This window comes from Microtus oregoni, unplaced genomic scaffold (assembly GCF_018167655.1).
Source record: "Microtus oregoni isolate MIOR12 unplaced genomic scaffold, Mior012 000019F_ref0000042, whole genome shotgun sequence".
Taxonomy (NCBI): Eukaryota; Metazoa; Chordata; class Mammalia; order Rodentia; family Cricetidae; genus Microtus; species Microtus oregoni.
The window spans coordinates 11,876,902-11,893,705 of NW_024543078.1; the positions used below are offsets into that span (position 1 = coordinate 11,876,902).

At 42.7% G+C, this 16,804-nt stretch overlaps 1 protein-coding gene across 1 annotated transcript; it reads left to right on the top strand.

The window, feature by feature from the left end:
- The first annotated feature begins 11,419 nt into the window (after nt 1-11,419).
- Nucleotides 11,420-11,749, top strand: LOC121459248 (WAP four-disulfide core domain protein 2-like). Its single transcript, XM_041668791.1, has one exon. The coding sequence runs from the start codon at nt 11,420-11,422 to the stop codon at nt 11,747-11,749; it is 330 nt and encodes a 109-aa protein (XP_041524725.1).
- Nucleotides 11,750-16,804: the final 5,055 nt, after the last annotated feature.

Consider the following 16,804-nt stretch of genomic DNA (forward strand, 5'->3'; position numbering starts at 1 on the left):
TACCATGTAACAGTACCTTTTTCCAGCACTGCATATTCATCCCCTGTTTCCTCTGCTTCTGGCTGGTGACTCTGCCCTCCTCTGCTTCTGGCTGGTGACTCTGCCCTCCTCTGCTTCTGGCTGGTGACTTTGCCCTCCTCTGCTTCTGGCTGGTGACTCTGCCCTCCTCTGCTTCTGGCTGGTGACTCTGCACTCCTCTGCTTCTGGCTGGTGACTCTGCCCTCCTCTGCTTCTGGCTGGCGATGGCCCTCCTTCTTCTCAGTGTTCTCTCAGTCTGGCTCTCCCGCCTAACCTCTTTCTACCTAGCTATTGGCCAGTTAGCTCTTTTTAAACTAACGAGAGAAAACTATCTTCATGGTGTACACAAAAGGATTGCCCCACAGCAGAGTATAGTCAACTGTTGTAGAAAGTGTCTACGAGCACGTAGTCAGGAAGCAAAATGTGATTCTTTTCATTTTTCATTCCTCTAATTAATACGATGAATTGCCCATCTTCTTTATTTCTCAGAAAACCACATCGCTAGTGAAAGCGTCCATATATACTGTGCTTCCTTCCTTTATACTCCAATACTTGACAAAATACCTTGTTGTTTCTCCTTGCATTCTGTCTGCCTTTTGTTGCTCCAGGCGATACAAAATAGCTCATATAAGGCTTGAATTTTTTTCTGGGATGGAGAGAGTGAGGGAAGAGTGCAAGGTTGGTAAGACTTTTACATGTGATCCTGTCTGGTTACAGAACCTAAGGGTGGCTATTATTTGTGGTAGGAACAAGATGGACTATATACCTGGCAAAGTTCGATTATGCAGTTAGTTGAATAAGTCTCAAGGACATGTCAAATGGAATTCTCCAGAGTTCTTTTGTTTTAACGCCCCAAATATATAAAATATTAGTCTCAAAATAAAACAATGTAAATTCATTTGATTATAATTTAAAGTTAAATATTATTACTTTAATATAGTAGAAATTTATTTCTAACATAATAAGCTATAAATGAAAAAATATAAAAGTCTCAAATATAAGACAGTCTCTACAGAGTGGTAATAGCTTCTTTTTAAAAAGATTTGATTGTTATTTATGTGTATATATGTTTTGTCTATATGTATATACATATACATATATATATATATGTATAACGTGTGCATTCCTGGTGCCTACGAAAGCTATAAAAAGGCCCTGGATCCCTGGAACTGGAGTTACAGGTGATTGTGAGCTGCCACGTGGGTACTAGAACCAAAGCTGGGATCTCTGCAAGAGCTCTTAACCACTGCGCATCTCTCCAGCCCTTAGCTATAACAGCTTCCCTTCAAACTGTAAAGTAAATTTCACTGCCTGCTCCCGGGAAGCTTTCGATGTCACTCCCAGGGATAGCATTCCGAGGTTATTGGCAAGTTGCCCTCTCCCTGGAGAAGGTGGTTGTGCAGTCTTTGTGGTTTCTGTGGCTCACACTGTGATAGTTACATCAGATTTACGTTAATAAATTATGCTCACACTCCTCATACGGCCTGACATGGGAGTAAACTCCCAAGTCTACTAATTAAATTAGGAAGAAGAAGATTGCTTTCCATTAAAAGGTGAAATGCTTTTTATAACACGCTTCTCCCAACTCTCATTGCTGTGTAAACTACATCCTGGAGAATGTGTGGCGCTATATTTAGCTAGCATGTGATGAGACCACCTCCTGCAAGGGTACAAGTGGCTTCTTGACAACTCTTTTGTTTTGCCAGAGAATATCTTGTCTTAAACATTAAAATGCCATGGTCTTCATAATTGTCACAGCTTAACTGGAAGTGACTTGGAAACACAATTTGTTTAAAAAATTTAGCAGGCTAAAGGCAATATGCTCTCTTGGTTTGGATTCTGGAATGAAAAGAGAATATTAGTGGAAACCTGGTAATCCCTGCCGCCTGTCATTCAGTTAATAATGACATATAGATGGTAATTGCCTCTCTGACAAGGGAACCCTGGCTGAACAAGATGTCCCCTTAGGGGGTACTGGGAAGAGGCTATGCAGGGATTCTACACTGTCTTTTGCCATTTCCTGCTAATGTAAAAAGACTGAGAAATAAGAGAGCTTCCAAGTGAGCTGTTGAGAAAGTTCTTAACTAGAGAGTAATTCCCCAAGTTAGGATTACATATATTCACGGAGTGATTATCATTCTAAAAGTGATACTTTAAAAGCATGTTGTTATGGAAACAAAACACATGTGTAAATGGAAATGATGACTGTAACGCTAAATGAGACCTCGTCTAAAGCGCTTTTGAAATTGAAATTCTGTGTGTTAAGTATTTGGAAACTTCCAGCAGGCACACCGAGGATGCTGTTGAACCCTCAAAGGATTGACACGTGTTCTTATGGTGCCAATGGATGAAGTTGGATGACTGTCTTCTGTTGCTTGCTTTGTTTCTGAGTCTTTTTGTTCTGAGATCACCTTGTCATTTTACTTTGTTTGTTTGTTATGTTTTGTTTGTCGAGACAGGGTTTCTCACCATAACAGTCCTGGTTGTCCTGGAGCCTGCTTTCTGGACCAGGCTGGTCTTGAACTCATCAAGATCCTTCTGCCTCTGCCTCCCGAGTGCCAAGATTAAAGGTGTGTGCCACCACCGCCCGGCCACTTTGTCATTTTAAATAATTTTTTAAACTCATAGATTTATAGTTTCAGTTTCAAATTTTTAGAGAAATTAAAAGACTCTAAAAGACCACCCTGCAATTTGCTATCTGCTTCAATATACGTTCCCACTCCTCTTTGTTCAGAGATGCCCCTCAGAAGAGGGGCACACTACTCTGCTCCAGTCAAATACAGTACCTCCTTCCTCTGAACATACTACCAAAGAGGGGGAAAATGCAAACCGACTGGAACAAAGAGGAAACCCTGGAGTCTAAAGAGGAGGAGGGAGCCAAAACTCGCGCTCAGTAATCAGGCCCCAGGAGCAGGGAGGCCCATCCTGACTCAGCCAGTAGCCCAGGTGCACTGAGAGTCTCATAGGACTTCTTCCTGCACTCTGAAAAACTGGATTTTGTCCTCAAATGTGAAACTAATACAAAAGAGGGAGACAGGAAACACATTGGGGACTTGGCAAGAACCCCCAAATTAGGGAACCCTGCCCCTTCCTCTCAATTTTGTTGTCCCTACTAAACTAGTGAAAGTTCATACCTACAATGAAGCACTACCCAGTGGGATGCAGGGGTGAGGCAGCCATGGTGAGAGACTATAGGGTGGACAAAGCTGAGGTCTGTTGCTAAGAAACAGAAGTTACAAGGGCAAGTGAGATCTCTGATAGTGGTGACTGGTTTATGAAATCCCCAGGTATAAAACTGGCAAAGATCCAGCTGAGGTCTGAAGGGAATTGTATCATCAGGAAACCACATCTTGGAGACAAACTTGTGGCTGTTTATAGCTGAGGGCTACGCAGGCTCCAGAAAGGTTGGTTGGTGACATAGCATGGTCCTGGTATGTAATGGGCAGGGATGGTTTACTTTTCAGATGTGTAGACTCATGGCAACAAGACTGAGTCACAAAGCACTTACTTCAGTGTTAGGGAAGAAAATTTAGACAGCATTTGTGTTATAAGACCACAAGGAGCCCAAACTTCAGCTGCCATGAGGAACAGCCTACACCCCAGGATTCCCATGTTAATGCGATAGTCACTGGATGAGCCTGTATTGTTTCGTTGGATAATGAACTGTTGCTTTAAATTCAGCAAGGGGTTTTTTGGAATTGCATATATGAAAAAGCAAGGTGTGCAAGAGGACAGTGAATTGTGGTAGACACCTGTAATCTCGGTACTCAGGAAGCTGAGGCAGAAGAATAGCCACGAGCTTCAAGCCAGCCTGGGCTCCAGTGTGAAACTCTATCTTAAAATATAAAGCAAAACCAACAACAGTAAAAGGTACTACTGCAGCACGCTACGATGCCCGTGTCTTTCTTCATTTGCCTGGTGTCGGCCCTTTTTCTCTCCCAGCCCTAGAACAGCTCTTCCTGTGAGCATATGCCACAAGCCCACCTGATCCTAGCTCTCCCTTCCCCAGATGCTGACTGGGGATTGAACATGTGGTCCAAGCAGGAACTTGAGAGTCCTTCTCTGGAAATCATAAAGAGACACAGGGGAGAAAGAGGGCTCTCTCAAAGATTCTCAAAGAAGATGATGTAAGCCTGGAGCTGTGGACTGTCTACTTCCCTGTAGTGATATTTCATTTGTATTTTAATAAAAGTTTGCCTGAAGGTTAGAAAAGCAAAACAGCCAGCCACTGGATCTCACCTCTACCTCAGCCCGAAATGGCGATACTGCCTCCAGGAATCCTCAGAATGAGACTCTCTGAGAGCTGTCTCCTCCCATCTTACATTCCTCTCTAGGGCTAGGATTAAAGGCGTGCACCACTACTGCCCAGTTTCTATTGTAAACTAGTGTGGCTACTGGGATTAAAGGTGTGTGTCACCACTGCCTGGTCTATAAGGCTGACCAGTGGGACTGTTTTACTCTCTAATCTTTAGGCAAGCTTTATTTATTAAAATACAGATGAAATATCACTACAGAGACCCTATCTCAATATATATATCAAGGGATCGTGACCCACAGGTTGAGAACCTCTGGTCTTTCTGACTTGAACCCCTGGGAATGATTCACAGCTGAGAATGGGGTACTCTTTTCCCCCTTCTCTTTACTTAGCTCCACCCCCTCCATTGGCTCCTCCCAGTCCTCTGTCCCTTCTTGCTGGTCCTCTTCTCCCAAATACTTCTCCTTTCTTGAGGCTTTCATGTTAGAAGATTCTGTCATCACCACTCCCCTCCCCATCCTTAAGATCTTTTCCGTTTTAAGGTCTCTTTCCACTGTCATGACCTCCACCAACACATAAAGGAGGTCCTCAAGAACCCATAATAAAGAATAACAAATGTTTATCGGCGATCACTTACAATAGAAGGCCTCTGCGTTCCTCTGCTCTGTGGGTGCTGGGGTTGAGAACGGAACACCGGCCACCAGTGGAGCGAAAGGACAAAAGGGGGGCAAGCATCTTCCTGTCTGTGCTTACAGTACCTCAGTCCAGACCCTAATGGGCTGGTATCTGAAAGGCTATTCGCTGAGTGAATTCCCACCACACACATGCACACTCACAATACTAGAGCAGTGGTTCTCAATCTGTGGGTCACAACCCATTTGCAGGTCAAACACGACCCTTTCACAGGCTCACATATCAGATCCTGCATATCAGATGTTTATAGTACAATTCATAAAAGTAGCAAAATTACATTGTGAAGTAGCAATGAAAATAATTTCATGGTTGGGGTCACCACAACATGAGGAACTGTATTAAAGGGCTGCAACATTAGAAAGGTTGTGAGCCACTGCTCTAGAGTATGGAAGAAACCAAGTGCTCTTTGTTTTTCTGAGTCTGGCTTACCTTGTTTAACATAGTGATACCTAGTTCTCCCCACCTTCTTCCAACTGTCATCATTTCCTCAGTCATTTCATCAGTCTGCTGCTGTTCTTGTTTGGCATTTGTTGTCATAGTTAAGAGTCTGTTACTAAATCCAAACCCATGAAGATTTTTCCCTGTTTCATTTTGAGAGTTTTATAGCTCTTACATTTAGGTCTTTGGCTCATTTATTAAAAATAAAAACATAATATGAGAACAGGGGTCCAATATTACTCTTTGGCATAAAAATATACAGTTGTTCAAATTTCATATTTCTTGAAAAGATTATTCATATCCAGAATGAATTATTTTGGTACCTTAAAACAAGCAATTGGGGCTAGGCATTGGTGGTGCATGCTTTTAATCCCAGCACTTGGGAGGCAGAGGCAAGCAGATCTCTGTGAGTTTGAGGTCAGCCTGGTCTACAAGAGTTCCAGGTCAGGCTCTAAAGCTATAGCAAAACCCTGTCTCTAAAAAACAAAAAAACCCACCAAAACCAAAAACAAACACACAAACAAAAAAGCAGTTGGGAACTAGTGATATAATTCAGTGGCTAAAGGCACCTCCCTCCAAGCCTGATGACCTGAGTTCAGTCTTCAGACCAATATGGTGGAAGGAGATAATTGACTTTTCCAATCGTCCCCTCACCTCCACACGTGTGCTGTGGCATGTGCACCCTCTATACACAAAATAAAAAATCACTTGGCCATAGCTGCCATATCCTTATTTCTGAAGTCTTGTTTCTAGTCCACCTTGGTGATAAGTTTTGAGATTGAGTCGTAGGAGTTCTTTGACTTTGATTTGTCTTTGCAAGACAATTTTTACTGTTTAGGGTCATTTGAGTTTGATATAAAATTTGAGGAGTGGCTCTTTTATTTCTTTAATAAAAAGTTATGTTCTTGACATACTGCAGATCATGAAGGCAGTTGGGCATCTTTCCCACTCACAAATCCGGCATATCTTCTCCTTTATTTTGATCTTTCATTCCTTTCAGTAGTGTTTACAACACTGGAATTATTCTGCTTCTCATTGGTTACATTTATCATTATCATTGGGTTCTCTTGATGCTACTGTGAGTAGAATCGATTGTTTTAATTTTCTTTAGAGATTGTAGGTAATTTAGTAACACAGTTGAGTTTTATGTGTTGGCCTTTTGTTTTAGAGTTTAGCTAAACTTGCTTATTAGCTCTGACAGTTTTAGGATTATGTCATCTACACATAGAGGTAACTTTATTTCCTGATTGCATGCCTCTTTCTTGCATGAGCTGTCTTTCTAGAGCGCCCAGTGGGATGCTGAATAGAAGTGACAAGAGCAGCTGTCCTTTCTTCTGTTACTCCTGGTGTAAGCGGAAATGCTCTCAGTTTTTAACTATGGAGAATGATGCTGCCAGTGAGTTTTCACACACGGCCTTCAACAAATAGAAGCTTCTATTTGTAGATTGTTAAGTGTTTTGTCATGAAAGGATGTTTTTTGTTTGGTTGATTAGGATATCAGTCTGAGTCCTAGAACTCAGCATATAGCCCAGGCTGGCCTCAAATGCACAGTGATCTTCCTGTCTTAGCTTCTCAAATGCTGTGTTTCCAGGTACATGACACTATGTCAGGCTTGCACGGATTCTGTTTATGTTTAGCTTCTCTAGTGTTCCTTGAATAAGGCCTAGTTGCTTGTTCATGGCATGTAACTTCTTCTATATGTGGTCGGATTAATTTACTAGTATTCTGTTGAGTATATTTGCATACATCTCCAGAAGAGATATTGATCTGTAGTTACCTTGCAATGTCTTTGGCTTTGAGTTTGGAACTTTATCCTCTGAACATGATACGGTTGCCATCTTAGAAGCAGATCTGTAACGAGTCTTTCTCTGTCCCTCCAGCTCCCAAATAATGACACAGAAACTTCTTATTAATTATGAAAATTAGGGCTTAGCTTAGGCTTGTCCCACTAGCTCTTAAAGCTTAAATTACCCGTTTATATTAATCTACATTTTGACTTGTGGCTTTTTACCTTTTTTCCATTCTGTTTATCTGACTCCCTCAATGTCTTGTTAGCATCTCCTCTGCACCTTGATTATCACCTCCTACTTGCTCTCTGTATGCCCAGAAGTCCTGCCTATACTTCCTAACAAGCTATTGGCTGTTCAGCTTTTTATTACACCAATCACAGCAATACATTTCACACAGCTTACAAATGTCCCATCACACAGATCAACTGTGATTACCTGTGTGAAGATCCCCCCACAATTGCACATATTCCTTTGTGAAAGGTAGACAAGAGCCCATGGACATACATCCAAAGCCCTGCCACTCAGGTTTGATATATGAGCGGTTAGCAAGAGCTAGGTGGGGAGGGTTCTTCTTCAGTGTTGTTGCTGTCTATGAGTTGCTGTGCTCCTGTCAGTAGCCTTGAATCGTGTAGACTTGTTCCTTTGGTTTGTTATTGGTGCTGTATCTGGCATAAAGAGCTGTTTGTTCATGTTTTCACAGGAAAAGCAACACAATACTTTGATATCAAGGTAACATGAGATTCTTGGGGTTCTTGCCTATGTTTTGGAACAGCTCGAAGATTGCTTGGTAGAAAGCAATAACAATCTGAATCTAGTTTTCTTTTTTTTTCTGGGAAACTTTTGAGTATCCGTTTAGCTCCTTTTGTTGCATTAGGTGTAATAGAAAATGTTACTCCTTCTTGAAGTGATTTTGGGAGTGTGTATGTTTCTATGAATTTGTCTATTTCTTTTAGGTTATAAATTTCTTTCTTTCTTTCCTTCCTTCCTTCTCCCCGCCCCCTTTTCAATGCCTCACAGAGTCCAGGTCATCCTCAAACTTGCTTTGTAGTAGAAGATTGTTTGTGGAGACTGTTCATCCGTTTCTCACCTGCTCAGACCCAAATAATCACACAGAATCTATATTAATTAAAACACTGCTTGGCCAATAGCTTATGCATATTTTTAGCTAGATCTTACATCTTGAATTAACCCATTTCTATTATTTTGTATTTTAATATGAGGCTCCTGGTTTACTGGTAGATTTCCAGGCACCTGTCTCCTTTGGCAACTGCATGGCGTCTCATTGATTCCACCTACTTTCTCTCTATATCTCTGTTGAGATTTCCCGCCTAGCTTTATTCTGCCCTGACATAGGCCCAAAGCAGCTTCTTTATTAACCAATGGTAATAAAACATATTCACAGCATACCAAGGGGCATCCCACATCACCTCCCCTTTTCTCTCTAAATGAAAAGGAAGGTTTTAACTTTAAATTACATATAACAAAACAAGTATCAAGCAAGAATTATAGTTTATAATATTTAGTCCATTTAGATTTGGCAAATTAAGGAAAATACTCTATCATCTATCCTATCTTTGTGAGTCTAAAGTTTTATATCTAATTTATCCTTTATCATAACTAAGGAAAACTATAACTATTTTTCTTCAACTCTTCAAAGACCCCAGAAGGATAATATTAACAGGAAGTGCATTGTAAGCAACTTCCAAAACTCTAGAATTGACAGAGACATTATGCTACCTGGAGAGTCACCCAAAGTTTTTCTGTAACATCTTCAGCCTACAGACCTGTAGTATCTGGCAGACTGTTCCATGAAGCAGGAAATTTCAAAGACAGTTCTGCCTATATTAGCAATTTATCAGTAACTTTCTTCTGTGTCCTGCGGAATGTCTGGCAGACTCTTTCATCAAGCAGAACCCTGAAGGACTGTCTTGCCTTCTTTAGACAAGCTCAGCAGTCATTTTATGTGGGTCCTGCATGTCCGGTTTATATGGTATACTATCAAGCAGTCCAGGCAAGAGAAGTTTCTTGCCCAAATGGCTAGTCTTGTCACATTGAAGGCAAATTCCATAACGAGTTTCTTCAATGCCCATCAACTTCTCTGTAGTAATTGGTGCTCCCAGAAGCAGACACGTCTCACTGTTGAGAAAAGTCTGTTCTTAAAACATTTTAAATACCATATTCTGTATGCCTTTGAAAGATTAAAAGTATACTTATCCATCTGAAATATATCTCTGTACATCTAGAAAACCTAAGTAACATGACTACAAGTTTGACTATTATAAATGACTATTAATCTGTATTTTTCAACTATACACTACATTTTTAAGTGAGCTGCACAAACACAGTACCTTAAACAAGAGCAGAAATATATACAATAAAATTGACCTTAAATTTGTATCAATAGGATGACCTTCAAATTCTGACCCTCCTACCCTCACCGCTTGAGAGCTGGGATTACAGGCGTGTATCACATGAATGATTGACACAATACTGGGACTCAGACCCTGGGCTTTTTCTCCTCAACTACATTCTGAGTTTGATTCTTTTTATTTCTATAAATTGGTAATGATATATTCATTTTGAAAATACTATGGCTGAACTTTTAACTATGAAAAAAATTGAATACATACAAAGGTAAATAGATTAAAAAGCACAGTGAACTTTCACCTACACTTCACCAAGATGAGCGGTGATCAGGGTGTGCCACACTTCCTTCACAGCTTTTCTCTCCATTCCTGCGAATGCGGCCAGTCCTGTTCTGCCTAGAAAAGAAGGTATTTTTCAAAAGCATAGAGGACAAACACGAGTACGTGCAGCTAATGGCTTGCTGGCACTGAGCTAGCCCACGCCTTCTAGCCGTTCTCCTCTCTTCCACAAGATCAAGTTTCCAGGCAAGTTTCTCCTGCTGGAGTGTGATCTCCAGCCAACCGGAGGCACCTGGGAGCTGTAAAATATATTAGCGTGTCTGGGTCCTACCCCAGAGGTTCTTATTTTATTGGTCTGGGATATGGTCTGGGCATCAGGAGATGTTTTAAAGCTTATTCTAACATATAGCCAAGATTGAGAGCTTCTGCTCTAAAGTATAAGAACTCCATTTTCTTCTGTTTTTCCATTTGTAATACATTCCTGAGTCGTTCTTAGGGGGAAAAAATCCCTGAGAACATGTGTTGTGAGACCCAGCTGCCTACTTGCATGGGTATTTACAAATAAGTAATGAATTTAAAGATGAAGTCAAACGAAAGCCAGGAATCAGTTCGGGAGTTAAGTCTGAAATCTGTTGAGTTGTTGCTAATCTTTTGCGGAAAGAGACCTAAATCAGGATGTGGGGAGCGCAGCCAGGTGTGAGGAATGGAGGCTTAGTCAAAGGGGAATTCTTTTGAGTTCCTTGGGGCTTTTGTCCAAAGTGGTGCTCTCAAAGCTGGCTGTACATCAGCAGCTGAAGCAATACGTTTTACTCATGCGTTCTAATTTAATTTGCTAATGCCAAACAGTCTTACGTTTTAGTGAGCATCTAAACCACCCAGAGGGATGCTAAAACAATTGCTGGACACATCTTCAGAATATCTGCATCACTAGATCTGAAGTTAGGGGTTCAAAATTTGCATCTTTAGCAAATTCTTGGGTCACATGTAAGAGTTACTGGCAGGTAAGCTGTTTGCGTGGGTGAACCCATCATGGTCTTTACCTCTTTGCTCATATTCTCATTCCTCCCACTCTTCAACCAGACTTTGGGAGCTCAGTCTAGTGCTCCGATGCAACTCTCTGTCTCTGTTTCAATCAACTGCTGGATGAGGTCAAGACCATGATGGGTTCACCCATGGAAACAGTTTACCTGAGCTAATGGGAGCTCACCAACCCCAGCCAGACAGGGAAGGAAGGAGCAAAGGTCCAAACTAGTCCCTCTGAATGTGGGTAACAGCTGTGTGGCTGGGGAGACTGCGGGCCACTGTCATTGGCACTAGGATTTATCCCTACTGTTTGTATTGGCTTTTGAGGAACTTATTCTCTTTGGATAGTTACCTTGCTCAGCCTAGATATAGTAGGGAAAGCCTTGGACCTTCCCCAAAGCAATGTGTCTTAACCCTCTCCAAGGAGTGGATGGGGGGTGGGGGAGTTAGGCGAAGGGAAGGGGAGGATGGGAGGGAGTGGGAACTGAAATTGGTATGTAAAATGAAAAAGATAGTTTGTTTTCTCTTTAAAGAAATAAAATAAAGACACCTGCACCATGCCTGCCTGTTGTCTGTGCTTGCCGGCTGCAGGCCTTCTTCTGGGGCTCCTGCTGTCCACCCCTCTCTCAGGTGCAGGACTGGCTGAGGAAGAGCTCTGGGATACTTCTTCATCCATCAACCCTACTTTTCCATCAGAGGGAGGGCAAGTTTCCACCACGGCCATGGACGAAGGTGTCCTTGAAAAGCAGGGCTCCTGCCCCAGTGTGGACTTCCCCAAGCTCGGCATCTGTGAGGACCAGTTCCAGGTGGATAGCCAGTGTCCTGGAAACATGAAATGCTGCCGCAATGGCTGTGGGAAGATGACTTGTGCCACACCCAAATTCTGAGCTGCAGTCACCACCAGCCTGAGGAATGGGACGAGAATGCTTCTGCCAGGCCGTGCATCTGGCACCATTCCCAGGGCCTCCCTTCCCTCTGGTCTTTGTGTTTCTTCCTGGACCTGCAAAAGCATCTCCCTTTTCTAACCAATAAAGAGCTCCCTTTCAGAAAAAAAAAAAAATTACAAAACCAAAAAAAGCACACTAGGAAAAAAGAAAAGAAAAAAGTTGCTGTCTTAAAGCAAGGTCCAAACATTAGTTTGTGGGAAAAATGTGTCCAGGTAATTTCCTTTTTTTTTTTTTTTTTTTTTTTATAGTCCAGGTCTTTTATTTCTTTTTGTACATCAGGCCATGAATTCGTAGGGAATGGGCTCCAGCAGTTCAGGCTCCTTTCCGTTAGTCCTCACGAAGTGTGCTTCTCTGGGTGGAGCAGGCTGGCGCTTCAGCTGAACCCAGGTGCCCTTCTCTTTGGCTTCCTCTTTCTTCTGGTCGTTCTCCTTCACCTGCTTCAGGAAGCTGTCTCTGCTCTTCGAGTGCTTGATGGGTTCAATCCGCACATTAATTCTCTTGGCAAGAATCTTGCCCTTAACTTGCTTGTTTACAATGATGCCCACAACATGCTGGGTGACATTGTAGACTCTTCCGGTTTTGCCATGGTAACATTTATGGGGCATTCCTTTTTGAACAGTGCCCATTCCCTTGATGTCTACAATATCGCCCTTCTTGTAGATTCGCATGTACGTGGCCAAAGGAACAACTCCATGTTTCCTAAAGGGCCTAGAGAACATATAGCGAGTGCCCCTCCTCTTTCCCTTTGGGTTTGTCATTTTGGCGAGTTACTGAAAGATGGCTACCGCGGCCGAAAAAAACATGTCCAGGTAATTTCAACATACATCAGGGGTGGAAAATTAGTGCCTTGGAACGCCATACTTTCTAATTAAAGTGTAGCAGAAACTACAGCAAACCTGGTCCTTCGGAACCACGGCATTTCAGGCTAATGAACAAATTTCAGATAGAGTCCTGGACACAGTCCATGAAGGCCTAACTCTATGCTGGGAAGAAGAATGGTTGGATTCAACTCTCGAATTCTGTCAGTAGAAGAAACACAACCGAAGAACGTTTTCCCCTTTCATGTAACTGTCAGAGAAGTAAAGCGGCTCTTCCGGCACAGACTGTGTGGTACAGTGGGACACGAGGAAGAGGTTGCTTCCGCTGCTGACCAGCAGGGGTAAGTAGCTAGTCCTTGGGAGAGGAGAGGACAGTCAGTATCTTCAGTGGTGAGAAGCAAGCATGCTGCTTGTGGGAACCAGTGCTGACAGTCTGCTTATGCAGATGGAGCCTTCTGTGACAAGATATTCAAAGAAAGTATCCCCATCCCCAAGAAGCCACTGTTAGCTTAATATATTGTAGGTGGCTTGCTTTTGAGTTTTACATTATGAATTTGTCCCTGATTTGAATTAACTCTGTAACACAGTTGTGTAATAAATATCATGCCAACCTTACAGCAGCATTGGCCAAAAGGTAGACATGCTGGGACAGTTGGGAGGAACTCTGGTCTTCAAGTCCCTGGTGTTTCCATACTTTAGGGGTTCCTAACCACACATGTTCCTCTGAAAGTCACCCCTCTCTACCACCCCTTCCCCACCCCACCCCCTTTCATCCCACCATGCCCATGCTGAGTTTGTGTTCAGGCCATTTTCTCAAAATGCTCCTAAGTCACAGCGCCTAGTACCCAGCTATCCTGAAAGACCACTTTCCTCAGCCCTTATACTATGTGTAAATGGGGCACAGGTCTCTGCAAAACAAACCCCTCCCTCCCTGCATTCTTGACTACTCAGTTGAATTCCCTGGTGGGTCTTTGCTTATTGTTCTGCTTGCAGGTCAATACAATGAATCTAGAAGCCTACTGTTGTAGATCAAAAGAACCCCTAAGTGACTTCCTGTTGGGAGTTAAATTACCTTTTTACTCTTTTCAACCAGCAGAGCAAGTGACTGGGAGCTAGCCAGATGCTAATATGTCAATAAATTAGTCTGCCTCCAAAGAAAAGGGACTCCACTCAAGAGCACACGTTTGTGGCAGAAGCTTGAGAAGTGCATAGGACGTGACAATAGCTAACAATAATTTATTACACATTCCAAAACAGCTGGGAGAAATGATTGGTAATGCTTTTTGTATAAGAAAGGAAGACATGTGAGATGGTGGATACACTAATTATCTTGATTCTATCATTACGTATCTTATACATGTGTCAAATATCACACTGTACTCCACTTACATATTATTGAAAAATAGAGTAAAAATTGCAAATATTATCACTATGATTTATCACAATGAAAGCTTGTGTCAGACCCAAATTTTTCATACTTCTAAACTGTGTATTAGTGAATGGGCCAAATGAGAACAGCCAGATAACAGCTCCCGGAGACTTGATAAAGTCTACGCTGCCTTGTCCTGATGGTCTAAGGAATGCATAGCAGAGAAGATGGACTTGGAGCTGATGAGGACTTATGCTGACAGAGGGCCTTCCGGTCAGTTCAAAAGAAGCAATTCTGCGTGGAGAAGGCTGACCTTGGTGCTACTATTCAGTCTCTGCAGCTGCCAGGCTACCACGTTCTCTGGCGATGTTTGTGCACAGTGTAAGTACTTGCACAAGGGAACTCGAGTAACAACCATTTCACTGTGAAAATGAACAGGTTCACATAGTGACATCAGACACTGTCCTAGCTGCCTTTGGAGGGTAGCCTAAGACAAGGGACCTTCAGCTGCTAACTATTCGTCCTCTACTGAGTGTGAACTCCTAATCAGCAGTGTCGAAAAGGGTAAATATTTGTCATTGTGGATTCATTTACACAAACACGCATGCACACTCACACACATACATATACATACACATACACTTACACACATGCATATATACATAGACACACACACACATGAATACACACACACTTTCACAGAAACGCACACATAAAGACACACAGATGCACACTCACACACACACACAGACTCACACACATTCATATACACACAGAGACACATGCATGTACAGAGATACATAGAGAGACAGGCACACAGAGACACAGACACACACACACACACTTAGCACATTTTCAAACTCCAGGTGAATATTTAGCTAAAGATACTTTAGCCACTCTCTTTTTTTTTGGGGGGGGGGAAGGGGCGGAGTACTTTTTTCTCCTAAATATAAAAGTGAGACTGACTTTAAAAATAGGTGCATTACTCAGAAATGGGCAAAGTGTCTTTCTGTTAGTTAAGGAGCAGAAAATCTCACTCAGTCTTAGTCGTTTATGCCAAGAACAGAAGTTAGCATCTCATATTATCCCTGGGGATAAGAGGGAAAGATTTCGGCCATATGTACTCCGAACCCAGGGATTCAGAGAATTTCAAATCTCTCCATCCTCCTCTTTCCTGCTCCCTCCTGTCTCCCTCACAAGTTTGTGTTTCCATGCATTGATGTGATTCTCTTCTGACACACCTTTGCACGAGGTGTGCAAACTCTTCCAGCTTACGTCCTTTTGGCCCTATCACCCCAGAGCCTAGGGGATCCACTTCAAGAACCGGTTACAGGAAGATGTGAGTTGCCTCGATTTGTGTCACTCACTGTAATAGCAATCCCTAAGCAATCTTCCCAGCAAAGGGTTCTGGCACTCTGCAAACCCTGGGTCACAGACTTGGTGTTTTGTTGATGACAGGGGATGATTACAAGAAGTAGGGTAGGAGTGCTTGCTTCTGTAGCACAGATGTTAAGGTTAATAGAATACAGAGATTAGTGCGAACCGCGCATGGAGGGCATGTGACTTCATGAAGTTTCCCCAGTTTGCTTTCTTCTGAGACATGGTTCTGCTTTGGGGCCAGACTGGTATGGAATGTGCCACAGAGCCCAGGACAGCCTCCCAGCTGACAGCCTCTGGTCTCAGCCTCTTGGGACCTGGGCTTACAGATGTTTACCCTGTGTCCAGTCACATTCCCTACCTTTTAATTTTTTTTTAATCTTAACTGTTGTTTCTTTATTTTCTAAACTGTGAGGCTCTGGATTTGTTCGTTAGTTTATTCCATGATGCATATGCCACACCATGAGTTATAATCCTTAACCATATGTAGTTTTTATTTGTCAGTTATACATCAAGAAGAAGTGGTCGGACTGGCTCAGAGGATGAATTGCTTGTTCTACAAGCATGAGCCTGGATCTGCAGCGTGATGGCTAAAGAAGCTCCATTTTTATGCTAGGCACCCATCTCGGTACCTCCAGTCCCTGGAGGATAAGTTCACAGTATCTGTGACTCAGTGACCGCCACCCAGACATGTACAGCTATGACGACTGCTTCGTTGCTTCAGCGACCTGGTTGCACAGATACCCACAGATTCTTTTTTTTTTTTTTTTTTTTTTTTGACTTTTGAGACAGGGTTTCTCCGTAGCTTTTGGTTCCTGTCCTGGAACTAGCTCTTGTAGACCAGGCTGGCCTCGAACTCACAGAGATCCGCCTGCCTCTGCCTCCCGAGTGCTGGGATTAAAGGTGTGCGCCAGCACTGCCCGCCCCCACAGATTCTTTTGATTGCTTTAACTACTTCACTTGGCAGAGCAAACCAGCTTTTGCTTGCTTGTGTAGCTATCGAAGGTCTTCTTGTGGTTTTGCCCTCGAAAAAGTCTCCCCTCAATCGCCTTCTCTCAGGGATCTCAAATTTGGCTCAGAGATCGTTCATCCTGCCAACAGGTAATCAATAAATCTTTTAATTATAACTGGATTGAGTCTACAGTCTTTTCCCAGGAGGTCACAAACTCCGTAACACCAGCATCACCCCTGTAAGAGCCAGGAGATGCGGCATAGCCTATAGTCTCGAGCTGGGCGACTGGAGATGGGTGAGTCTCTGGAACTTGATGACCAGCTAGTCCAGACAAACGCCTAGGTCCATAAAGGCTTGCTCCAGGTTCAGTGAGAGGTCCTATCTCAAAAAACAAAATGGATAGCTATAGAGAACGACAGCACCCTGCATACACATCCACACATAGGCAGGAAAAGTTAAAAACGAAAGCTGTACTCCAT